The sequence below is a fragment of the Larus michahellis genome, chromosome 1 (genome assembly GCF_964199755.1).
Source record: "Larus michahellis chromosome 1, bLarMic1.1, whole genome shotgun sequence".
Classification (NCBI taxonomy): Eukaryota; Metazoa; Chordata; class Aves; order Charadriiformes; family Laridae; genus Larus; species Larus michahellis.
Window position 1 is genome coordinate 59,536,278 of NC_133896.1, and position 27,569 is coordinate 59,563,846.

Below are 27,569 nucleotides of genomic sequence, written 5' to 3' on the forward strand. Positions count from 1 at the left end.
TGCAATAAATCCCAAAAGGGAAGAGAACTGGTGTTCAGCAGAAGCGGAGGGATTTTCTCTAAAGCCCAATTTCAGTCCATACATGAGGACATGGAGCTTGCTCAGAATATATTACATTCCTTTTTGCAAGGCAAAAAAAAACCCCAATCACTGCATATCCGAGCATGTCAGGGAATTTGTATTTTGAGAAGAGAACCAAATATGGTTGAGAACAATAGGTTAAAAATACCCTTCGAGAGTCAATGCATCACGTGAAGGAGATATATTTTTTTTTAATATTGTTTGTGTGCCAAAAGAGAAAGAGGAACACAAAGTTATAGGGAGGTGACAACCCACAAGACAGCATGACATCAGCAAGATATATTTCACTTTTCAAATGACACCGTGCAAAACCAAATGCATCATATCATTGGTGTATGCATTGATTTATCTCTGCTGTACAAAGGCAGGCAATAACCAGGAGAGTTTGGTACTTCTGTGTTCTAGGGTGGACACATAGCAGGTACGTCATCTAGTTATATGTTTTGGAAGCACATGCCTTAATTAAATTAATCTAACCACAGTAGGAATGTGCTGGGCTTGACTCTGCCCACACAACGTGGAAAGTCGGGAGCAGCGCAACTGCAGCAGAAGCATCTTTCAGGGGTGCAGGCAGGCGAGCCCTCTGATCTCCTCCTCCAGCCTATCTTTGTACCCGTGCTTAACTTTAAACACATGGCTCCCATCCTCTTTAATTCACTGCAGTTCAAAGTTAAGCATGAGCTTAAGCAATGTCCCAAATAAAGGATGGATTTTGGCACAGGCTTGTATTTTCCTCAACTGTCATCTAAGGCAAAAAACATGCCAGATGGGGATGCAGGGAGAGGTCTCTGCACAGAGCAATCCCCATCCCACCAAAAGAGCTGGGAGGTGGGAGGGGGATGGGAGAAGCCAACAAAAAGCAGATTGCAAAGGGCTGGACCCTTCTGGGCACTGTCTCCCTGGTCCTTGGCAAGGGGACAACCAGCTCCTCTCCGAGCATATGATTCTACGATTCTATGCCCTGCGTCCCTGGGTCCCCTACTTCAACACAAAGGGGAATTATCAGAGCCCCACAAACCCTCACATTTCCAGTTCCTCCCTCAGTGGAGCATCCCTCCCCATCCCCTTCTGCCACCCAGTGCCCCTCCTGCAGCTATTTTGGGATGGCTCAGGGACTCATGAGCTCCTGTGCCTTGCAGACATTTGCAGGCAATACCCAGCTGGCTCCCCCCTGCCATGAGGGACAACCACCCGCCTTCCTCTCCCATTCCAGATATCACACATCCTTCTCCACATTAACCTCAGACGTGGCAGCTCCCCAGCAGCATCCACCCATGCCTCTCCCCGGCACCCTCCCTCCGGATGGGGCCAATGACCCCTCTGTCCAATCAGACCTCAAACCTCTCTCATTTTTTTTGTGGGGTTGATGTCTCTGGGGCACTTCAAATTACAAAATGGCTCATCAGGAAAGTAAATGTTATTGGGGGCACCCAAATGTAAGGCATAACTTGCTCCACTGATGCCACTTTTTGCCCCAAACCCACACTCCTCCAGAGACACACACAGCAGTCCTGGGCTGCCCATCCTCGGTTTGCTGGCACACAGAGATATTAAAAATCCTATCATGCACATGCAATACCTCGGGTTTTTTCTTCATCATCATCATCATCATCATTATTATTATTATTGTAACCAGTGCCAGTATACCTGTATAAAACAGGAGGGATCGTCGGACCAAAGAGCACGAGAAATGTGCACTGTAAAATGCAATAGGATGCTGCATTATTTTTGTGTGGGTCTGTGAGGAGATCTATGAAGCTCCTTTCCGGATGCCACCTGCTGCGACACCAGAGCTGCAAAGGACTAGGGCCAGCACTCCCACAGATCCCAGCTCACAGTAACCCCTGGCCCTGGTTTTTCTCTGTCCCTTCCACGTTCGCAGGGTGCAGACTCCCTGCTGCCCACTGACTGTCACTTCATGGTCCACCTTGCTGCCCAGTCCTTCAAGAGCAGGGCTGCCATACACACGCGCACATCCCCTCTTTTTCTTGATTTCCCAGCAGGTTAAGCAGTTCTTCCTCTCCCCAGTCACTCCCTCTCCCTTGCAGAGAGAAATCCACCTTTTTGGCAGGTCCCGCCTGCCAGGAAAGCAGTGTCCTGTCTCACCCTCTCCCAGTTCCCACTGTTATGGTGGTGACTCCTCTCGAGCTCTCCTCTGGTGGGCGACTCCCTTATCATTTTTGCCAAGCAATGAGAGTCCCAAAGGAAGGACTATTGCCTGTCACCTTCTCTGGTGTGCAGAGTTAAATTGCCTTCCTGGTGGCATGCTCATCACCTCTGAATGCTCCTCACCCAGGCTCCGTCCTTCTCCACCACCGGTGGTTCTCAAACCCTGGACAGGCCACTAGCCCGTCGTTCACAGCAGAGCCTGCAGCACGCTCCAGGTCCAGGAGCTCATCAAGCATGCACGAGAAATTTCCCCAAATAATCACAGCGCTCAAAGAAAATAAATCATCGTTTCAAGTGCAGCACAGCAGCCTCTCTATTTGCAGGGGCACTTCACAGTGCTCTTCTTCAGGTGCTGAGCAGGCCACAGGCACACACTCACTGCATATATTAAATCATCCACTACAGAGAGGACTGGCTTGAGGGTCTGCTTCAGGATGGGAACGTAGAAATTCCTGAGGGCTAATCCTATTCAGATTTATTTCCCACAGCCACCTCACACTGTCCCTCCCTCAGTTTCACCAGCTGTGAAGTGTACACAGCTGCACAGACCTGACCTTGCTTTAACTTTAACACTTTCTTTATGGTTCAGTTATCACAATTGCTTTGGATGACTTCTGTTTGCAGGATCCTTTAGCTACTGAGGAGGATGCTGTTGTGGTAGGTGCCGAGTTCTTCACTCGCTCCAGCCAAGGAGTGGTGATGGCAGACCTGCACGGCAATGGCAGACAAAGTGCTCCACGCAGGTCACTGCTGTTTTACCCATTGCTTTTGCAATTTTAGAGTTAACAGCGCTTCTGAGAAGCAGAAGGCTGTACTTTTGCAAGGAAAAGCCTATGAGACAAAGATAGGGAGATGTTTCTGCTTGCAGATATGAGTCAGCAACTTTAACATTATGAAAACCTCTTTTCATTTGTTTGGTTTTATGTCTGCATTTTCATGGGTGGTTTTTAAAGAAAATCCCAGAGTATGAATTGAAAAGCATTCTCCGTTCTGACAGTCCTTTACAACATATGATGAAACGACATATGAGATGCTAGTCTTTTTAAACATTACTAGAGGATAGAAAAGCATGTTTTTTCCAATGTTTAACAAACATTTCAGATGGGTTTCTGGGCTGCGAAACTAGAGTTTTATATTTACACCATAAGCTACTTGTTTTCCTGGCAAGAAAATACCTTCAGATGCCTTCAGAAGGCTGCCAGCCCCGCTCCTGCCCAGGGACCCAGCAGCGCTGACTGATGCACCACACGAGCCCACGCAGCTCTCCCACGCTAGGCAGCTCCTCCACCACCCCAGAAGCCCAGCTAAGGGGCACCCAGGCAACCAGCCTCTGAAAAAGCCAATTCCACATTTTGTTCAGGCTGAAGGATCAATTCTCCTTGCTCTCACACAAGCCTCAGTGAGAAGGGCCTAAGAAGAGGGAGGGTTTACCCTCAGGCTTTCGTGTACCAAGACATCAGTGCTCCAGAGTCCGCACAAGGATATCTGAAAGTCAGTTTTTGAGTTTGCATCCAGTATTTGAATGCGCCATCCCTGTTGCCTCTCCTGCGTTAAAAACATCAATGGCTGAGACTTGAAACGCAACCGAGTCGAAGTGATGACTCGGCCAGCAACCATAACGGAGAAATATTTCACAGGCAGCTTTGACACCAGGTTTGAGATGACTGGCTGTGGCGTAAATCCCTGAAGAGATGCCAGCGCTGGGAGCACGGTGCAGAACAGCCCGGGTAACGCACTGTTCTCGCAGTGCTGCACGCAATTTTCTCTATTTAAAAAAACCCCTATAGCCATCCCATGCACAGCATAAGTCTAGCTTGATAAATTAGATGTAGAATACAGCCCCAGCCCAGCAAGGATGTACCGTCTGACAGCCCAGCTACAAATACTGCCTGAACTATTTCTTGTAACATGTGCAATCTCACATGCTGCAGGCAGCTGCTGATACCACCTCTGAAGGGACTTTTTAAAAGTGGGAAGTTTTATATTTAGGATGCAAATCTAGAGGATTTACGTAAGGATAGATTTGGAGTTTCTTTTTAGAGGCTCTGAGCAAAATCAACCCTGATGTTAACTTTGAGTTCAGTGAGGCCACGGTTTTACCATCTGAAGTTTTCAACTAAGTAGTGAATAAAACGATGTAGGGTTACACAGGGCTATGCCATACTGGCACATTAAGCATATATAATGACATCTTCAGATATACATTGCAAGGTGAATACATTTCATAGCAGGACTTCCACATTCCCAGTGCTGGCGCTTTACCTGCTCTTCATCAGCATTCCCCACCAATCCCTCCACTCTGTTCTGGCCTTTGCTGGAGACTGCCCTACCCATGGAGTTTGTACCATGTAATAATTTAAATCAGGGACATTTCCCTGGTCACCTTCTTACCAAAATTGTTCTACGGGTATAATCTGTAGAACAGACACAGCTGTACCAGTTACGAAGGTGCTTCGGATGAGTTCAGGTTATTTTATAGCAGTGGAACATTCTTCTCATTAAGACGGTTGTATCACATTAATTAGCCAGGTACACTAATAACTATCCAAAGCATGAAACAAAATTCAGATGATAACCCAAACCCTTCCGGTTAATCAAAAAATGACGACAGGCTACAATTTGTATGTGTGTGAATGTGCGGGGTACCTGAATATTTTGCGTGTGCGTGTGCAAGGCAGGCAGAAAAATAAAAAGCAAGCAATAGCCCACGGGAGCTTCCTATGGGATTGTTCCACATACAGAGAAAAGTAGTGAAGGAAAGTGAAAAGAAGGTTAAAACCAGACACGTATCCATCAACTCAATTAAGACTCGAGGGGAAAAGCTAAAGGCTGCCGGGTAGTACAGGGAGTTAATGCTCCTCCAAGACGGAGCAGCAGAGGAAATGCTGGAGAAGGAACTTTGCTGCCGTGGGAGCAGAATTAATGGGTGGTTCTGGACGGGCTGAGCTGCTGAGCAGCCGCTTCTCAATGAGTTGTTAATGGGGAACATGGAGAGTTAGGAAGTAATGAGGACTTTGTCAATACAGCTGTGGATAAAAGTGGCTGAGGAACCACTTAAGGAAAAAACCATCACACAAATCTGCAACTACAGATTCTGCGCTTTCCGGTGCTTAAGAAATTACTTGCAATAATTTTGGAAGCATTATAGAGGCTGAGAAGCAAAACACAACCATGGGACAGATCCTTTTATTAAACCAGAAGCGGCAAGCAAGAAAGAAATCTTGGTAACAGTGGTCTCATCTACAATTTCTTCTTTTTTTTTTAATTCCTGGGCAAGCAAAAGAATGAACAAACCTAAATAATCTGCAGCTGCCTGCAGGTGGAGGCACTGGAGGAGCACTGCTTTCATAGGCAACACCCGGCACAAGACAGATGTTTCCATCGCGTCCTGGCTGGGTGCATTAGGGAAGGGGGACCCCACACACAGGTTTGACCTCCCCTCCTGTACCTCCATATCTGCCAAAATAGCCATCTACGTGGTACCCGGGGCCATTAGATGGCCCACCTCAGCAGGGCTGGCTTCTGTTGGGGCCAACAACACAGCCAAAAAATTACAGGATGTCTTCCAAAGTGACCAGATTGAAAGAAGAATACGAATTTGGGGTGGGAAGGGGTCACACATCCACCTTATGCTTGGGTTTGCTGCCATTTAGGAAGTGGGGAATCTTTTCCAGGTTTTCTGAGCAACCCTGGCCACTTTCCACCACCCCTCCCATGAAAGCAGCCCCCCTGCAAAAGCCTCGCTGTATAATCATTTTCCCCTTTTATTTTATGTAAAGACAAACACTATTAAAAACACACCGCTTTCTCGTTTCTTTACCTCCATGAAGAGCACACACAGAGAAACACTGCCTAGAAAATAGTCCCTAGAAACAAAGCACCGGATTTATTCAAAGGTAAACATCCCATTTTAAGCGTCCCCCAAGACTTTGAGGGAGGTAGCGCTTTCCATGCTAGAAAGTGCTAAGCCAGGCAGGTCTGCCATCACACCGGTTGTGTGGATTAGGCTTCAGATTCCCTCCCGTATCCAGCCTCCGCAGATGGAGGTGCAGAGCCTTTGTGGCTCCTTAATTCAACCTGGTTCAGAGCCGGAATCCAGGTGGGCTGGAGATGAGTGGGAAGGAATGGAGCAGCTTTCACGGGGCCACCGAGCCCTACAAGTGCCAGGGGGAGCTCTCTGGCCACATCCCGCAACCCCCTCCACCCTGGGCATGGATGGTCAGGGAGGAGGATGCCAAGATGGTAGCCAAGTAGCCAAGGACAACACCTCTTTCATGGAAATACTGTCTACAGCCAGATCCATGCAGTCCTGGCTTCTCTGCACCAGCAGGGACACAGAGAGGCCAAGGACAGGGAAAGATGCCTGGACCTCCTTGCCTCCTTCTGGGCTTCTTCCAACATAAAAGTGATTGTCGCAGCCAGAGATGAAAAGAGGGAATAAGGCATGTAGATAAGGCACAAAGCTTTGCCAAGATCCTGCATATAAAAATGTCATGTTTAACAAACCCACTCCCTCGCAACACACAAAAACCCATCATGGAAACCGAAACCACCAGAAGCAAGTCATGGACCACAAAGCATGCTTGCACGTAAAAAAGGAAATAGGTAGGAAGGCTCCTCAGAGCGCTAAGGAGAAGTCAGCTTCACCGGTCTCCTTTCTGAGCAGCCCACGACGGTTACATCCAGCTGGGGAAGCTCCAGAGCACAACCCTATGGAAATATGCGGGCTCATGCTTAACCCTGCATCGCTCCCACTCCAGCACTAAGTACTAACGCATGTTTGATTAGGCAACAGGAGGAGTATCTGCTCCTTCCAAAAGTGACCACAAGCTCTTGGCAATAACGCCGAGTACTTGCTCTGGCCCTAACCGCACACCGCAGTTGTTAAACTGGCCTGCCAAAGGAAGACGTCTTGCCAGACGGAGTATTCAAAATAAAGCAATGAAGAACAATCACTTTAAATGATCAGCGTTTTGACTACTCTAATGAAGAGAACACATATTAAGGCGACCTCAGAGAAAGGAAAACCTATTAGAGCAAATTCTAAAAGTGATTTTTCAAATATCCCTGCCTTTTTCACTTTCCACGGGGAACTCTGCAGAAATCTTAGAAAACCAAAGCCTCAGCATTATTCACTTTTATATTCCCACTGGTTCCAGTGGCATTACTCCCACAGATGAGGACTAGAGATCAGGTGACGGTGTTTTCTAATTTTAGTTATGTTTTGTGCATACGAACCACTCCTGGAGACGAGTTAGGCCTTCTGCAATAACGAGGCTGGCTGACAAGTCATGAAATTAAAAATAATTTAGAAAAATTAGCAAATTCTGGATTCTTGTCATTTCCCTTCTTTTTTTCTTTTTTTTCATACTTGGGAAACAATAGACCAAAAAGCGACAAACATGCTCATGGAGCGACCCAAACTTGAAAAGAAACAAAATGCCATCCAAAGGCAAATGGCAAAATTCCCAGCAACATCATTAATGCCAGAGTTTCATCTTGTATGCTTTTCTATGAATTGATACAAAATTATTTCAATGAAGATACCATGTCATACACCGTTTACAATTACACATACGATGAGATTCTCAAATGCTGCTGTTGAGATGCAGACCTCATACTGAAACAATAACCAAGCCCTGTACGTGCAGCTCTCGGGGCACATGTGCAAATCAGAGTTGGCTCATGCATACAGCGTGATATATACATTGGGATGTAAATGTGGAGCCCAGCTTGGAAAAGGAGCTTGCGTTTGCATCCATGATACCCATCCAAAAAATGAATACCCAGTGCTTTCCAAGCACCAGCCGCTCCACTCATGTCCGTACTGGGGAAGCGTGGTTTAGGGTTGGTGAGAAGCGTGGCAAGAAAACAGCACAGCGTGCCCCAGCGCACAAGTGGAGGCTTGTGTTACTAGAGGGTTCACTGGCCTTTTGACAGGAGATGGCTTTATTTTCTTGGCCAGCAAGCTGTTCTGGTTGCTTTCTGCAGAGCTGCCCTGTGCTGGGCACCCTGCCTGCCAACGGGCATTTGGTGACCCCATCACCAGCTTCAGTGGTGTCTCCTTCTCACCTTATGGCGACAGGGCCCCAGGTGTTCCCCCCATTGCCCTGGCCATTCCCAGCAGGGGGGACAACAGCAGCACAGACGGTGCCTGTCATGTCGCCATCCGGGGCAGCCCTGAGGTTACTCCTGTGCCCAGATACTCGGCACGGCTGGAGCCCAGCATCTTTAATGACCTTTCCTTTCTACACACTACTCTATTCATTTTCCACTTCCCCAATCACAGCTGTCGAGCCCTATTAATGTGCAGAAAAAACACATTTAAACCCGAACCTGCTAGGCCAGAAATAGAAGTTCTCATTTTCTTTTCCAAAACACAGAATAGCTGAGCAACAACGAAAGGAAAAGGAAATCTCTCCCAAGTGCACATCTGGAACCAATTTGCTGTATGTAGCCACTGGGTGTCACTTTTGATATATATTGGGTCAGCCACGCAGCGCTTCGGCGAGAGACACGGATTTCAAAGAGGTGATCCTAAACCAAACCAGACTGCTCCGCAGCCTCTCACGCGCAAGCTGTAATTAGCAATTAGCCAGATAGGCTGATTTATTAATGAAACGTCTTCACCACGACATTAAGCACTGTGCAGCGGCTCTTACCTCTCGGTTTGCAGCGTGACTTTTGACGGCTCCACGTTGGGGTTTTCCCACTCCATCTGCGGACAGTGCATGAAGTAGCAGAGGGTGTACAGAGCCTCCGGCTCCCAGTAGAGCGATCCCTGCTTCTGGTGCATCGGCGTCCCGTTCCCGTGCTGCTTGGCGTTGAGGGGCTGGAGGTGGTGCATCGCTCGAGACACCAGGTCGCCTGGAAAAAAAGCAAAAGCTGGGTGAATGCCAGGCTTTACGGCTGCCTCTCCCCACAGTTTTTCAAACCAAAAACCAAAAGGCGTGCCAGGTCGATTTTTCCTTCCAGTTGACCTTGCCATGTGCAAACAGTAAAGGGTAGGAGAGGATCCTGTGCACTGCTGATCGCCAGATCGGACTTTGCCTGGTGGTTCACGCAGCGTGGTGTGACATACCTGGGCTGCAGACAAGCCCCCGACAGCCTGGGGGAGATGGAATTCTGCAAATATGGTGGGTCAGCCACGTCAGGCTGGCCCATCTCAGCACCACCATAAGAGCCAGTACACTGGGGCTGGGGGCACAGCTACCTATAGGCAGTCCTTGGAGGCTGCCGAAACCCCACGGTCCCAAAAACGACTAGTGCGGATGATGCAGAGTGGCACCAAATGCCATTCCTCCTGGGCAGAGATGGGCAGGGAAAGGCAGTCCCTTGCAACGAGGAAGGAGGCAGTCAGATAATGCACAGAGCACTGCGGGAGCGTGCGAAGGGACACATGGATGAAGAAAGAGGGGGGAAAAAAATTGCGAAAAGACAGTATCAGAAATGCACAACTACAAATTACAATTTGTAAGCCCAGGCTAGGCCTGGAAAACTTCACGTTAGCAGAAGAGCAAAACCTGTGAAGTTTCTCACCCAGCCCCTCAGGTTTCCAGGGCAGAGAAAATGGCCCAAGAGAAAGATGCTCCTCGTCTTCCCTGCGACAACGTGGTTCTCGTCGCTTCCTCGCAGGGCAGTTATGGGAAATCAGCCGCAATATATGGACCGGGATCAGAAAAGCCAGCAAGCGAGATTAGCAGGCAAATATATGGGCAAGCAGCAGTGAGTCACTTAGCACAGTACTGATTGTAACTAATTAACTAAAGCATCTCCCTCCGAGGCAGTGAATTTTACGTTTGTTGACTAGTGACCACTCTATCAAAGGCAGGGAAACAACTGCGGTTATAAACTGCCTGTTTTCACAGGTTCAAATCACTCTGAGAGAGCTTTAGGGGGAAATAATGATCTCAGATCAAATCAGATGGTTTGTTTTAAATGAAAATCCGAGCGAGAGCCCTTTGGGTCATTCTTAAGTTATACAAAAGTGAGTGATGAGGAAAAGAGGACATAATTTTCCACTGTTAAGAAGAAGTCACACGCTCTCTCTTATTTGCTTTTCCCGAGCAACCACTGAGCACTAAAACTTGGAAGGAGAAGTTGGAAATGTACACCAACGTAGGCACATAAAACAAAATCTGGCGTGGGGGGAAAGCTGAATAATGAACTCCTGAGCAAACTTAAAGGAGAACCATTTTGACTGTGGGCAAGGCAGAGTACAGGTTTTTTTGCAAAGTCCCACCCCTGTGAAGACATCACAGCACATCACCTCTCTCCAGCCTGACTCGCACAGAAAATGATGCTGCTGCTGTGATAACGCACACCAGGGAGAACAGAAACATCTCCTTGAAAAATGCTCAGCCCAGTCCTCCAAAAACACAGCCTTAAAACCATGAAGAGAAGAAAACCGCTGGCATGAGAAAACTGCCGAGTCCATGATTTCAGGGTTTTGACACAATTTTTTGCTGCACTCTGCAATATTCCTCTGATTCAAAGCTTTCATTTAAAAATAGTTTCTGTCTTTTCCCTCCGCCAGGAAATTGTCATGATAGGACCAATCTTGCAGCCCCTGCATGCTCATAATTTCCGAGAGAAGCTGCGCATGAGGAAAGCCTGAAGGTTCGGGTCCGCGGCAGGAAGAGACGTCCCTCTGAGATGACTCCCCCAGTTCTGCACAAAATTATTTCCAGGCGACCAGCAGCAGCAGGAAAGTTTGGGACCCCCTTCACTCAGCCCACTCTGTCACAGCAGACATGCGCTGCCAAGCCTAGCGCGGGACAATTTAACTGCTAACAGCCTTGCTGATAGCAAAAAGTAAATTCCTCTCTTTTTCTCCAAAAAAATTCATAGAAAGTGACGGCTGCAACGTGCAGCTTTAACAATAATAGCAAAACCAGAGAAAAAGGAGTTGCACTTAATTCAGCCTTTTCAGACCCAAGCCACTACGGCACTAAAACATGTGGTTGAAGTTAAGCACATGACTAGTCTTATTTCGGCGGATTGAGACAGCAGGCACCAGAGAACCTCCCCATCTTCTGTACCCAACGATGAATAAAAACCAGGATGCAATTTAGGCCCAGATTTGGGCTGCAGCATTACTTCATCCCCACTCCTCCCTGAGCGCTGGGGCGATGCGACTTCAGTGACACATCCAGCACCAGAGGAAGCCGCGCGGTGAGTAAGGAGGGAAAAGCAGCAGCAAGAACGACACAGGCAGGGCAGGCAGCCCAGCATCGCTGCTGAGGCAAGGCTGCAGGAACTCCAGCCTCCCTGAAAGCAATGGCAAAGCTCCCATCCATTTCAATATGACCAGGAGTTCACCCTTTTGTTCTGTATTTCCTCAACTGCTTCTTAAGAAACCCAAACCAATCCATGCCATTAAAGCTGAATTAATGCTTTTTATGTTGAAGCCTCATTTAATTACATTATACCAAGAATCGATTGGCTTAGATCTTGCTTCTGCCTTTGCCATGTTATCTCTAGTTATATTTCAAATAATTTCTATATTAACAATTATTATAACATTCCTCCATCAGAGACAACTCAAAGCTTAAATAATCAATACCTATAAAGCATCGAGCTTCACGGGGGACAGTCAGTAAGCATAAAGAGCTGCATTATGATCTTGGTACCCAACAGGCAGAGCACTAGAGGCAGGACGGGAATTGCTGCTCTGTATCTTATTGCACGGTGTAACCTCGGACAAGCCACCACATGCCCTAGTGCTCTCTTCCTCCTCCAGCCGCATCCAGTTACGGTGCAAACTCTTCAGGGCAGGGACTGTGCCTTAGCGTATCTGTGCATCAGGATCAGTGCAGAGGAGGGAGCTGACAGACGCACACACACACTGTATGGTAGTACTCATGCATACTCTGTAAAACGCAGTGCAGTGTAACATCTGGTTCCAGACGCATGTGTGTTGTTTCAATCCCCACCACATTCTGCTGCTCCTATTCTTCCTTGCTAATATGCTTTTGCTTCTCCATTTTTCTTCCAAAGAATATACCAAGAGCTGAAACTCTCTTTACTCCTGGCCAGGGTTCCCCAAAGCCCACTGACACAGAGCCAGCTCCATAATGGGACTCACTGGTCCAGTCTCCAGCAGTCAGCCAACTCAGGCCTCACCTGGGAAACCCAACTATATCTGCTCTCCTTGCCAGCTGTAAAAGTCACAGTGTATCTGAACACTGAGGGCAACCTTGAATTTGTGGCCAAGTACAGAGAGGGAATACCCCTTCATCACTGTGTGTTAGCCACCTCTGCGCTTCAGAGCCATGTTCAGCTACAGCAACATGCCGCAAGGGAAGGGTACCTGCTTGCAGCATTGCTGGCTCTTCTGCATCTCTTTTGGCCCTGAAAACACATCTCTCATTGACCAACTGAACGTGTCCATAAGGCCGATAAATTCCTGAGTGCATCATTTCCAAACAAACCCATAAAAAAAATACAAATCCCAGCAGTTGAGTCGATCTTGTAACTCCAGGGAAGCGGCTCCCGAGGGCTGTGGCGTCACAACACAAGGGGCTCGGCGGGGATCCCTGCCTCGTCGTCCCCTGCGCTCATTCTCGCCCCTGTGCCACCGCCTGCAACCCATCTGAGGAACAGACCGGGGAGCCCATCTGCCTGACAAAAAAAAAAACCTTGCCAATTTTATTTTGTTTGTAATTTAAACCAAATAAACACTTCCACAATTTATGCAACATAAGCCAAGCCAGCCGCTGCACAAACTGCTCTGCTGGCAGAGACAGGGAGAGGAAGACATCGCGTTGCGTGGGGTAGACACCAAAAAAACACGAACAGTGAGGTGGGGGAGGATATTTGAGGATATTTTTGTTGCCGAAGCTAAGAAGGCAGAACTGGAGGGCAGGCTCCTAGAGGACAGCAAGGCAGCAGCATGCCCCAGGGCGGCACTGCCTTCCAGCCCTGGATCAGAACGAAGAGCTCCGGCCACGCGGCTCCATGCTGGAGCTCGTCAGCCTGGAGGAGAAACACCGTGCCTTACACACCAGGTAGCAAAGGACTCAGGAAGCCACCACCGCACCACAGCCACGGCCGCTGTGGCTACCAGCATTTCAACCTTTCCACGACTAAAGCGGGACCTGCCCGTCGCAGCTGCTCTCAGTTCAGCACAGTTTATGAACCCAAGGTCCACACAGATCTGATTTAAAGATAGAAAATATTACGTAACGCGCATGTTGTGACACAGGCCTGGTTTAAGGCACTACTGAATATTTAAGAAACAGCTTCACTGACTTCAAGCCAAAGATGCGATGTGACAGGGAAAGTTAAGCTGCTCCAGTCTGTATAGGGGTGACATATGAACAAAGTACAGGACTTGACTGGACGGCTTGAGCCCTTGTGGAATAATTACTAAAATGGCCAAAAATACAGGATTTTTCACACATTAAGGAAAGTTATGGAATCAAAAGGCTTCTAAGGTAGAATACAGCCGCAGCTGGCATGCGAAGAATGCAACATCTGTGATTCCCTGTACAAGATTGCCTGCGAAGCTACATGAGGGACAGGATGGAATGTGATCATTCCATGGCCTTGCCTTGTGACGAATAGCAGATATGGGAACGAGATGGTACTACAGAACCAATAAGCTGCCTACTTGCCACCCTGAGCCAACATTTCATCAAATTTTGATGAAATGCTGTCCTTTGTGCGAACTTTGCTCATTATAATGTACCAAAACACACCTCCATCCCGAAGGCTACCCGCCTCCAAGGTGCGACCACTCCTCGAGTCTGCGCCCTGAATTTTTCGTAAACTATACCTTTAAATGTGAAGCAAGAGAATTTTACACCAATCATAATAAAAGTATTTATGACTAAAGTCACTCAAACTCCACCTTGAAGATAACAAATAGTATAAAAATAGCCCGAGACAGGGGGGATATCCGGGAAGACACCATCGCGAACCAGTCGAGGAGGACTCTATCGCTGAGTCCGGGATCAGTCGATGGGCTGAGCCTTTCTTCCCCCCCACAGGGACACCTTTGGGTAAGACTCAGACTATACCGCGTGCTTCCTCAGGAAACTTAGAAATCTCTCTAGAGAATCTCTCTTCTACATTTACAGCCAGGCTGTATTGTTTATAACTTCATCGCTTGTTTTGTACATTTAACAATACTTTTAATTGCACGTGCTTTGCAGACAGTGTATTTATCACAAGCAATCATAAGAATCTATATATCTGTTGTTAAAATAAACTGCACCGTTTAAGTAGCTAGTCGTTTCGGTTTCTCACTGAACGCGACCAAAGACTCAAGGGTGGCCGTGTTAGTTCAGGAGCACAACTAGACTGAAGGTGCAGCCCACTATTAGTGTATCCAAATCATAACAATACATATTAAACGCGATTGGACTGATAGTGCTGAATTGGGCATCACTCAGAATTTAAACCCAGCCACACCTAGCCTCCCACCTCGGTGAGGAGTGTTAGAATGCAAGGGGGTTTATTTTCTGCCAAAATCGCTTTGCCCCGCGCACGCAACAGCCCTCTCCACAGTGACCAGTGAAGCGTTTTTTTGGTGGTTTTGTTTTACTGTGTTTAGCTTCAGTAAAAGGTATTATCCTATCTCTTACTATTTTAGAGCCCAGTGTTTGAAAAATAACACATCCATTTCCAATTTTGTAACAGAGGAGGGGGAAAGATGAAGAAAAACAGAAAGGGGAGGAAGAAAGAGGAAACGATGGATGCCCAGTGCCCATGTCTGAGCAGCTTCCTGTGGGATTTTATGGTCTGTCATGATGGACCTGATCTTGCAGTCATGCCTGCCTAAGAGCAGGCTCACTGCTTTCAGAGGGATAAACTTCCACAGTCGAAAACATTCAGCTGGGTGCATGTTTGCACAACCGCAACCCCGAGGTGAACGACACTGGACCAAGCCTTACACAGCTGCTCCCTATGACACCTACCTAAAGTTCTTCTTGTTCCAAACACATGTCCTAAAAACCACAAGAACAATGTAATGATGGTATTTTTGCACACTGTCGACAGGCCACACAGTTCTTTGGCCTGTGTCTTTCCTTCAAAGCCCAGGGGAGGGAGGAGGACCTGTTGCCACCGCAGACCTCTTTCTGTGTGACGCCCTGTTACGGCACCGTGCGAAGCAGCAGCCAGCCATGTTTCTAGCTCAACAGCATCCTGCAGGCAGCACCCATCAGCTCAATAATGCTGGTCTGATCATCCCTCCAGCTGTCCATGACTTGAATGTGCGTAGCCTGCTCTCAGGAATCATGCCCTGCGGTGGGGCTCGTTGACAGCAGCAGTGTTGCTGCTTCGCTTTGCTACCTGGATGAACATTTTCTCCTGCACAAGTGGGCCAGAGCCACAGACTGGAGTCATGTCGGTTCTTCAGAGCCCTTAACGTTCTTCTGCATCCTGTCCAGACCACCAACAGGAGAAGTGTTGGCCAAGGAGCTGTACTCGAGATGCCAACTTCCACAACTCGGCTGGTAGTTTCAAGTTTGCCCCCCTTACAAGCACGAGTCAGGTGCAAAACTCACTTTCTTGACCTGGATTCATTTCACACCTCAGTATAAAGGTCTTGGATCTACAGCTTTTGCTCAGGACCAGCTTTGGGGAGACTGTATTGAAAACATGACGTATAACCCTGATAATAAACCAAGCTGTATTCAATCCAACTGCTACCTGGTAGTCATGGCCATCCTGCATCCTTCCCGTACTGTAGCTAAGTCTCTCTCCCTTTCTCCCTCCCTGTTGCCCCTGGTTTCTGCACCGAAGTGATCTATTGCTCCAGCTCACCCCGGCGTATGTCTGTAAGCACATGAACGCAGGTGAGTATGAGTAGTTGAACTGTGTCTCCTGTACCGCAGCTCACCGCCTCCAGCCACCTGCTCAGTCGGCGGCCCCAGCCATCCCCACACTCTTGATTTCAGCTGCGCTGCTCCTTCATGTTTGCTCTGCCTCTGGTGTTACATCAATCTCTGTGTTTCAACAGTCAGCTGAGCAAAAACTGCTCGAGGAAAACCTTTCCTCAAATGATTTATTGGAGGGTGTGCTATCATTAACTCAAGACGACCCATCTATACCAGGAAAGGAGTCTGCAGAGAGCTAGGGTGGGGGCACACTGGAAGGCATTTAGTATGTATTTTACTGTGCACATGCTCTTAGCATAAAGTATCTCCAAACATAAAGCTATGCTAACCTTGGCACACAGTACACTCCCGATTCAAGAGCCAGCTGCCTCGGGCTGTGGGTGCTCTTGGAGCACCATAACCTGCAGTCAGTGGAGAACCCCACGTGCGACAGATTCACCGTCGAGCTCACCTTGCAGAAATTTCCCCATCTCTGCCATCTCTGCTTGCCCACGTCGTGCTTCTATGTGAATTTGCTACCCCAGGCAACCTTTTCTTCTCCTAACAGCCATTCACCTCTCCCACAGAAGAGCAAACGAAGGAGCTGTGGTCCCAAACTCCGAATTCAGTGCCAAAACACAGGACCAGGATACAAGCAGCGCATTTCCTGACAGTGGCTTCCCTGTGGCCTTCCACAGATTGTTTAACCTTTTATCTCCTCTTATCCCACCATCACAAGAAGCTTCTATTTATATTACAGAGTACGTGTTCGTGTGCGATTTAGTGTTTGCAAAGCCTTTGAAGACTGAGAAATTAGGGATTGCATATATCCCATAAAAAAGCCACAATAATAATTAAACTTTTTCAAGTTAACACACCTATTATAATAACACTATTACCCTCAAAATCTCCTATCCAATGTGGCAAGCATGATGTTTGTGTTTGATTCCCCTTAAACCACATCAACTCCAAACAAAGCAGGCTTTGACTCGATGAGCTATTCACCCGCCGACCTAATGCAGAGCCTTCTCTATGCGGACAGCCATTGCCTTATGGACCACCGTCCCTGGATTTTCTTTGGCCTAGCATGGACCCACGTCCTCAAATTCTGAATTTAAGAGCCCCCTATGGCTGAGAAGACCAGCTGAAGAGTGCTCACCCTGGCCTGGCAATTGCCTGCGCTCTACAAAGCAGGGACAGGGAAGACTGCAAACCTAAGGAAAGGAAAATTCTGTTTTAACTCCAAGTGTGCTGCGATGCACAGGAGTTCAGAGGTGAACACGAGTCTGCACCTCAAGGGTGCTGTACATGGGGCAGTCCTGAGCCCAATACACTGGCGTATCGGGGAAGGGCGGTGGAGGTTTGGAGCTCCAGCATCCCCCACCCACCAAGGCGATACCTTCTGCCTCTAACCATTAAGCCTGAGTGGACTTCAATGCATGAGGTAGAAGCGCTGGGGGAACAAAACCACCTACGTGGGGGACAGACCCCAGTTTGGCCCCCAGGAAGGCAAAGAAGGCTGAGCCTCCCCCATGGGGGAAGCCCCCAGAGGAGCCCTGACTGCAGACTGGGACCCAGACAAGTGACAGCTGCTTCCAGTCAGCCCCTGTAACACAAAAAACAAATCCACCCCCCAGGTCAGCAGGGAAGTGACAGGGAAGGTGAAGCCTTAGCAGGGTGTGGACTGGTATTTTCAAATTATCATCCCTCCTGCCTTGTTTCCACTAATAAATAAATATATTGCTTTATGGTTTATGACACTGGGTATCTGAGGGGAAGGGAAGAAAAGTGTGGGGTTCTTTGGACCTGTTAAGCAACCCATACCCCTTCTTGTGCACAGACGGAGCCTGCACATGGAGGCTCAGATCCATCACTTGGAGGGGGGCAGCAAAGGGAACGAAGTAGCAGGTAGGGGACCCAGCCACCAGCTAGCACTTAATGGAGGCAAGAAACTATCTAGCACTTAAACATAGCATTAATCTGCCTTCTTGTCTCTGCTGGTGGACGAAGGGGCACCTCAACAATTTCTCTTTTTAGCTCTTACACACAGAGTGGATGACGTGTGGGTGGCAGCGAAGAGGAACTGCAAACAAGATGCCCAGAAAGTGGTGGGAGAGTGAGGACATAGAGATCTCGTGCAATAACACAGCGGAGGACCACTGAGCACTCAGAAAAGTATCATCACATCTGGAGACTGCCCACACAGGCTGCCAGTCTATGGCCAGACCCTAGGCTGAAGGGAGCACTGCTGCCTGAATTGCAGGTCTCAGCTGGTACCTCCACTTAGCTCGGCACTGCGCTGCATGAACATAACCGTTCACAGGAAATAAGCTTTGGTCTTCCGCTACGGTGATGCTTCGTCTGAGAAAAATACCTGACAGACACGTTTTTTGTTACGGCTGTAAATAAGCAGAGTCCTTACAACAACCTTCCTTCAGATGCCACCCTTCCAGCAAGCACCTTTACTTGCTCCTAAGCCTGGGTTTAACCTCATATTTACAGGCGACCTTGTTTCAGCTATTTTCATTTTCTTCCTAGTAGCTGCTGTGTTTTGGATTTAGTATGAGAATAATGTTGATAACACAACAGTTGTTGCTTAGTTGTTGCTAAATAATGCTTATACTAAGTCAAGGACTTTTTCAGCTTCCCATAGAAGCTGAGAGGGAGCACAGACAGGACAAGCTGGCCAAGAGAATATTCCATACCATAGATGTCATGCTCAGTATATAAATGGGGGGTGGCCAGAGAGCAGGAATCCGTGATTCAGTCAATTGCGTGGTGAGCAATTGTATTGCATCATTTTCTTTTTTTAAAATATTCTTTTACCATTAATATTATTTTCTCTTCCGTTACTGTTCTATTAAACTGTCTTTATTGCAACCCATGAGGTTTTTTTCCTTTTTCTCCCTCTTCTCCCTACCCTATAGGGGGAATGGGGGGGCGTGCAGTGAATGAACAGCTGCGTGGTCCTAGCTGCCAGCTGGGGTTAAACCACGACAACAGGACATGAATCAGTTTCTGCGGCTCCTGCAGTGCTCCCTCCTGTCGGATGCAGAGGACTGAGACTAGATGAAAAGGCAAGGGAAGGGATGCCGACTTTCATCATCGCCTCGGCTGGGGCTGCGAGGAGAAATGAAAAACAGCATTGGTATGTGCAATCACATTCCTATTTACACGTGAGCAGTAACCCTTCCTTTCATCCCTAAAAGTGTGCCAAGATCTACTGGGAGGCCGTTACTTTGGAAATATATACATTCAGCACTGCAGAGGCAAAGAGAGGACGATGGGGAAGGGTAGCATCGTTTCAATGGCAAAAAGGAAAACCTTGCTGAGACCTGAGTGGTGACATGGAGGAAATACAAGCCTGAACATCGAATCTGAGAGCTCCTGTAAGTTAAACACCATTCAAAGGCTAAAAAGCTCTGAGATCAGCAGTGTTAAGTTGCACCCGCATCTTCAGATTACCCTAGTTTAAAATAAAAATGCCTACTTGTTGTGGTTAACACTCAGGGTAATACCACAACCGCCACCAGTCACTGTGGTTTGCACAAGCCTGCGTGGCCAACTTCCCACCCAGGAAAGCCACAGTGGATTGGTTATCTTTGGACTCAGAGCAAGCCCCAGTCAGTTTCCTGCTCTAACCTGATGACATGCGTGAAGACAGTTTGGATGAGATCCTAAACCACAGTTTATTCCTTTGCATGGCTCGAGAGGCACCGACCTTCTGCAGCCCTTCGCACGGCCCTCAGCACAGGGTGGTTTTCCCTGCTCAGATGTACACTAGCACCTTAAGGTCTTCACATGAAGGCAACAAGAGAGGAATATTTCTTGGTGCCAGGGTTGGTGGCCAGCTTATCCTAAGGCTCTGCTCTTCCCTGTCACCCCCTATGGGGACACGCAAGAGAAAGAGAGTCCTCCTTTATCCAGCAAAACACCAGCGACCTCCACTTGTGAGCCTCATCCCTTCTGCATCTGGTCTCCAAGCCGGCAGCGGTATTTTTAGATGAGTGATGAATAGGTGTGCTGGAGCGCTATGCAGTTAAACATAACATAAACATTTGTGGATTGCAAACATGCATATAAAGAAGTTGGGAAAAACATTAAAAGGTCAAAACGCAGCATCACGGGATCTCCCACCAGCCAAGGCTCTCCCTAATATTTGTCTCTCTTTCTATTCAGTCTACTTATAGACTGTCTGAAGGCAGAGGAAATAAAAGAGAAGAAACAGAAATCTAGAAGAATTCCCAAAACTTTCTGAAAAAAAAAACCCAACCCTGATCTATTCCACTTCTACTCCAGGTCTGGTCTGGTCTGGAAATACAGGAAACTTTAGGAAAAATTGGGGAAAAAAACCCAACAAACAGAAAAAATCCAACCAAAAAAAGTCTTGAGAAATATTTTCTCTAAGATTAAACAGTGAAATACTGTCAGGCTACTGTTTAAAATCCTATTATTTTTGCTGTGCTTCAGTTCTTCCCAATGTTCTCTATATAATAAGCATTTCAAATGAAATTACATTATTTTAAAACACACTGTAGTAGGCAATTACAATTCCTGAATACTAAATGCCAATATAACATAGGCCAAATTTATTGTTGTTCCTTAACTTTGTGCCACGTTCATTATATTTTAATGAATAAGGTTTCATATAAATTTTTCAAGCCTTTTCCTTGGAATCACGCATTACCACTGTAATTGTGTTGCAGAATTAGGTCTCTATTTACATTCTTCTCCTAAGTCCTGAAGACGAAACCTTCCTTTGATTTTTCCCCTAAGTCAGCAACAACGCCTCTTCTTCCTATTTTCGGGAGAGTGCCCCAGGGCCAGCGGCACCACCTTGCCCGGCCACTGCCAGGCAGGGCAAGGCTGTCCCAGCGAAGACCAGCACTTGCTGCCTGCTAAGCCTAGGAGATGAGAACAGAAGCACCACCAGACTCAGGCAAGCAGGGTTTGGGGTGGGGACAGGAACAGCGTCCATGAGGCTAGTTGCACCCTTCTGGCCATGAAGACCCCTCAACAGCAGCTTGGGTTCTTCTCTCTCTTCTCCCAGACGGTGCTACCCTTCCTTAACGGTTGTGGCCACCATCCCACCCTTCCCCAATTTTCTACCGCCTCTGTCACACCCCGTGGAGACGCGGCTCACCCAAACAGTCTATTCTAATTCACCAACAGCATGCACGAACAAACGAATGGAGTAGATAGATGAGGGCATCACGTACAGGGCAGTCTGAAAATACCACGAGACGCAAAGCTTTTCACCTTGTAAATCTATTTTCCACCTGGGACAGACACAGAGACCGTGAAGAAACTAAGAAAATTTGAGCTGAAATACAGGCACCGGGCAGTACATGGGCCCTGGTTGCCAGATGTCGTCTTCCAGGGGACAGATTTGATTTCCCAAAGTCTCCAGCAGCTCAGCAGCCGGCCACACCACTGCATGCGAGGATGCTGGGCGGAACAGAGAGCAGGGGAAGCCTTTCCTCGGCACAGGGGCATTTGTTAATTCTAGTTATTCTGGGTACTTGCAATACTTGAATTATTAATGTTGATAAACTACAGGAAATCTCATTCAATTAGAATTGCTTTTTTTTCTTTTTTTTTCTTTTTTTTTTGTCTGAGATAAAATTAAATTGCTTTATTGCAAGATCACTCTTTGCCCTTGTTTTCTGTGCTCTTTTGAAGAGAACGGAAACGAAGTCCTGGCTCCTGGGATACTGCAAGCCAGTGAGTGGGACACTGCAGACACATGCCCAGGGATTGCCCGCTCTGCTGGTCCAACAGGCCAAGTGTCTGACCTTGCTGCTCCCTCCTGGTTGCCATCTTCCTCCTCCTCCCCCTTTTCACAAGTGCTATCCTCTTAATTCCCTCCTATCCAGAGAGTCTCCCTCATCACCTTCATTCACCCCCACAAGAGCAGGGCCTTTTATGTACCTAACCCTTCCCTCATATCCCACTTTCTCCACGCCAGAGCTTGCCATATCTTCTTTCCTCTCCACAACGCCACTTCTAAAGCTCTCCATCCCCCTCGCACCACCCAGGCAATGATAAATCCTCCTTCGCCTACTCCTCCCAGCCAACGCACCCTGATCTCCAGGTGTTCCCCCCGGGCTTCTGCCCCGCTCGCTGCTCAGCATTTCTGCCCCCACGCTGCGGTTCCTCAGCCTCCCTCCATGGCAGAGGCTTTGCTCTAACCTCTGGGTCAGAGACAGATACACAAGCACTGAAGCAGGAGCAAACTCCCTTGCACCCTCCACTCCTCCCCTTTTCCTTGCATTTTAGGCTTTTCCCCCAGATCCCCCGGGACACGCCGCGCCTCCCTCCACGTTTCACAATTCAGTTTTGAGCACTGCGCCGGCACTGTTCCACGGCAAAGATCTCTACACTCAACTGAGCATCAAGGCTTGCAAGCTTTGCCAATTACCACTCCTCCTACCGCTTCTTCCCCCCGACATGCATCTGCTTGCAGTGGCTGGGGAGGTACCCTCGATGGTTGTCCAGAGGGCTTTCTGGAGGGCTACCAGCGTGCTGGAGGTGCCAACCTCTCTCTGACAGCTGCATCTAACTCCCACTGATGCGCTCTTTTCTTCGAGTTGGCCACCCTGAAGAGTGTTTTGCCTGTGTTTGCAGTCAACAGACAGAGAGAGAGCAAACCCTATCAACCAAGCACTTGAATCTGAGGAAGGACTACTTAGAGATGACAGAGTCTGGAAATCAAATAAAAAAAAATAAAAGGGGGAGGATTAAGGAGTCTGGCTTTTTGGGTTGCATATGGGGGTTCAAAAAAAATCCAGAATGGAAAAAAACGCCCTGAAATATCCACAGGTTACTTACTTATTAAACAACAACTATATGTACTTTAAGAAAGAGAGCTGTATCATGCATAATTTAGTTGGCACACAGACAGTACTGTTGTGGGTTTCACGTGCGTGAAATAAATAAGCATAAATTACTTCATTTGAACAACACCAAACACCTGATTCCAGAGAGGGAGCAACGCTTCACGCTAAGGCATGTAAGTGCTCTTGACTTGTTGATGTCTCACCAGAGCAGAGAAAAATCGGCAAGCTGAAAACAGAAATTCATTTTCTGGCTTGCAGACAAACATCCGTGGTGCCTCCACACGGATCATGAACTGAGCCCTGATGATATGATGGAGCTACAGAGGAGACTGCCATTGCTACAGAAAGCGCCAGGAAAATGAACATTAGATCCCTATATACATTCTTTACGATGCTGGTAATGCGGAATTCAGCAGTAAGAGCAACAGTAAGCGGGGCAGCCTGTATCTTCATAGATTTCAGTCTTTTCCATTTCTCCCAAAAATTTCGTTAACAGGTCTCAGGAAAAAGTACTTGACAGTATTTCTGACAGACCTCAGAAAAAAAGAAGTCCCTTTTTTGTCTGAACGTTTCTGTTTTCCCGCCCATAGCTTCATATCTCTAACTATACCATAAACATGTGATTGGAAGGCTTATCTCTTAATAAAAAAAATAATTTAAAAAAGGCACTTATGATAATTTTATCTCACGTCACATGAGGATTCACATGGTATTTGTCTCCTAAAATTTACCTGTGCTGAAATCAAAGCTTTCAGATTTTGACAGATACCATAGATTCTCACATTTCTCAAAAAATATTTTGATTAATAGCAAATAATTTATCTTCTGGGCGCAAATTCCTCTGATGCAGGTTTGAGTCCTTTCCTCTGCTGGAACTGGAGAAGGAAAGGCAGGGTGAAGGACCTTCTGTAACACAGGTGGAACTAGCTCTGCTTTAAATTTGTGACAATATTTCCTTAACTAATTGCAGCCTTCAGGTTTTTGCCTGCCCATCTCAAAACAGGCATCCCAGTGAAATGAGACAGGACACCGATATGGCAGACATTTCCAAATTTGGCCAAGCTGTGAGGTGCTCTCTAATGCAACATAGGGAAGATGAAATAAAGCATCTTTCACCTTTAAAAATGAGAGCACTGTATACAAACAAATCATAGACGTTTGCTATGAGACTGCGTGAGTCTTCTTTCCTCCTACGGCTTCAGCTTTCAAACTGGCCATGGAGCATAAGCATGGCTAGATCTGACCCAGCATCTCCTTCAACATGACATGTGCCCCCTCATCTCTCCTCTTCACGACCAGGCAATACAAGCAGCTTTGATTTACCGCGAGGACAGAAACCCAAACCTTATGAACAACCTTGTACTTACTGAGTTCAGCAATGCTCCCCACACGCGTAGCAAGTAAAGACTGCTCGATGGTCCTTAGCTCTGACTGGCTGAACATCTGCACTTCCCCAGGTTTGTTCGACCTTTGCTGGTCTTTGTGAAGGTTCAAGCTGTCCGGCAGGCAGAGAACACCTACAGTGGATAAAAAGAAAGGAGAAGCCCAATGTAATTGCAGCCAGTATGGATGACTTCGCTGACAGCACCACATAATATTGGGGACATTCTAAGACGCAGCCTCTGCGTGTAGAGCTCAAAGACAATCAACATCTGTAACTCAATGTCACAGATGACTCATGCTTTCAGAAGTGGCCCTCGTTAGCTCTTCTGAATATCCTCCAGTCACTTACAATGTCACCTAGGGATAATTCTTACAGAAAATCCTAGAGAATTGCCCAAGGAGGAGGTCAAGAGGGTTCCAGAGAAGCTTCCTACAAGCTACTCCAAACCCATACAAATTTATTAGAAAATGGTATCTCAGCAACAAGAATTCTTAAAGATTGGCTTTAAAATGATATCTCAGACAATACATCTACAGGGTTTTCCTGTAAGGGGAATTCCATTAACCATTGCCAAAATAATGGACAGCATCAAGATGGTCAAAGTGTCATTGATGGGCTTACTGAATTTCTTTTTGCAAATACAACTCCTGGCAATTGAACTGCTTGGGCTTCAAAAGCCCGTCATGCAGAAGCCCTTACAGCTATGAATTTTTGTGGGGCAGGACATAAGTAAAGCTACTGACATAAAACAATTTACATACACGCTCATTCAGGCACAAAAGTCACTCTCTACCATGACATCTAAACCCTCAGGCGCAGATAGAGGGCACACGTTTATTAGTCAAAATCACTGTCATACTAAAAAACAGAACTTATTTACAAGAGCAAACACTGCATTACCACCCTTGGGTAACAGATGCACACAAGTCCAGCTTGGAGTGCAAGCCCTCCTCCCTTCCTGTGGTCTATAAACAGCCAGCTATGGTCATGCTTTCCACAGCATCATCTTCCCAGTCCCGCTGGGATACACACAGGTTGAGACCTGCTGGAGGCAGTACAATTGTACCTCTTTATTATGATTAAATTTCATCTTATCTCCTATTGTGTGATATGCAACAATAACCTCTGAAAAGAAGCCAGAGTAGGACACGTATTTTTTCCATTAGCTTTTACCATTCCTTCCTTTTAAGCACAGGAGAGAAGTTCCATCCTTATGAATCAAGCGGACTTTAAAAAAACACATTAAGGAAGAGGTACATATTTAGTGTTTCTCTTCAGGGGGAAGAACTTACCTAGTTGTCCAGCTCAGTAAATGTATGGTGTCTAACTCTACTGATCAATAATTTTACCCATAGGTACAACACTGGCGGTCTCGAGGCAGAATGGCCACCTTAATCCCTGTCTACTTCAGTTACGAAACAGCCTCACTGCATTGCAACATCACAAGAGCAGGTAACATGCCTGAGAGGGGGATGCTTCTCAGCCACCTTGCTAGCTCCACCAAGCTGCTTTGGATCCCCTCCTCGCACTCATCTCCTCCCTCCAAATAGTTTAGTCTGAAAGTCATATTTGCAGCATGGACCCAAAACCACCCATCCTAGGAGGAGAGAGGCGAGGCAGGTTCAGTAAGCACGTTCAAAACAAAAAGCGGGGGTATACAGCAGGAAAGCTGGGACCAAAGGCCTTGTCCACCATGGCCATGAGACAGCAACCTAAACCAAGATCACCCTCTGCCCACAACAGTAACACCAGAACAAATTCCCTAATAGCCTGTTTGAATGCTGGAGATAGAGGAGCAGGAGCAGCCGTAATCCCAGCCCTGGCTCTGGTCCTGGTGTTGTAACAACCACAGTAAAATCATACGCATGTCTGGAAGGTCACGAGAGCCCTGGAGAGAAAGAGCAGGATATCTGACACAGCAACAGAGAGGAAAGAATTAAAAGCAGAGAGGTAAGGGATAAAAAGTGACAATCGCTTATCAAACAAACTCTCCAAATTCTCCTGCCATCGCTCAGTGGCCGACTCGCATAAACACTTGGCGCGGTGCTCAACACTTATATTCTGGGGATGTACAGAGCTCGAGAAGTACCAACACCTGGATTTAAAACGCAGACTTGCCTGCATATTTTAATAAGTATGCTCTCTTGGAAATATTTCTCATTTATTTAATTATTCTTTATCATTTTAATGGATAGAAATTAAAACAAAATTGGAAGAGTCTTCCCTGCAGAAAACAGATGTGAAAATGATCTAATATTCTACGAGATTTCTAAAAAGAAGAAATAGAGCACAAACAGCTTTGTTTGTATCTTTAAAAAAAATGAATATTCAACAAGAAGATCTTTTCCTGTGAAAACACACCTTAAGTGTGGAAAAAAATACTGTTTTAAGGACTTTACAAATAAGATTCAAATAGTTTAAAATCATAATATGTACAGGAGCTATTTCTCCAAGTGATTAAAGCAATGGGATACAGACATTTTATTCTCTACTTTGTCTATGACTCCGTTCCCACAGACAGGCCTTTTCCTTACAAACAGCCCTGATGATTAATCACTCTGTCCTTTAGCGAGGGGAGCGTATTCTTAGGTTCTTGGCTGAAAAGTGCAAATGAAATGCGAAATGCAAAATGCTCCATTGTTAGAAAACTTAACAAATTATAGGATATGTCATGCCAAAGGGTTTTACTCGGGTTGGAGATCAGTAAAGACATGCAATAGCCAAGCATCTGATACTTATATGCCAGCTTCAAAACTATAATTGACCACAGCGGGTGACCAGTGGGGTGTTGGAAGATCGTTTATAACTCTCATAATTTTGCTGGATCAGATCTGGTTTTTGCCAGTATGGAGAAAGGGAATTCTATGGCTCGGGCATGCAACTCTGCCAATTTTCTAGCTTCAACTGTTTTCCCCAAAAATGATTAAAGAAAAGTGAATAAAATGCTTTTTAGAAGAAAAACCCGCTCTCTTTGTATCAGTGTTTAATGTAAAGCTCAAATTCGCTGGCGAAAGGCTATGGTAGGGAATTGCTTCCCGGCAAGCAGAGAGCACAGCAAATGAAAGAGGGAGCAGAAAGGGGTAAAAACTTTGTGATTATAAATATCTTTTTTATAAATAGGAACATTTAAATAACCACCACCAGCTTTCACTGGTTTGGCTACAGTTCAACTTCCTTGTTTTAATTCTCTGCCAACTGGTATTACCTGCTTGCTTTTTCAGCCGTGTCTTCAGCTGTACTCTACTGAACTTGACAAACAGGTGAGGACCT

At 46.8% G+C, this 27,569-nt stretch overlaps 1 protein-coding gene across 6 annotated transcripts in view; it reads right to left on the reverse strand.

The window, feature by feature from the left end:
- The window catches only part of ABTB3 (ankyrin repeat and BTB domain containing 3), a 181,804-nt gene that overhangs the window by 53,393 nt on the left and 100,842 nt on the right, over positions 1 to 27,569 (reverse strand). For all 6 annotated transcript variants that reach the window (XM_074580674.1, XM_074580693.1, XM_074580665.1 and 3 more), the window contains exons 2-3: positions 24,283 to 24,432; positions 8,913 to 9,117 (exon numbers count right to left, since the gene is read on the reverse strand). In XM_074580674.1, the coding sequence (XP_074436775.1) occupies positions 8,913 to 9,117; positions 24,283 to 24,432 (355 nt within the window). The remainder of the gene's footprint in view (positions 1 to 8,912; positions 9,118 to 24,282; positions 24,433 to 27,569) is intronic.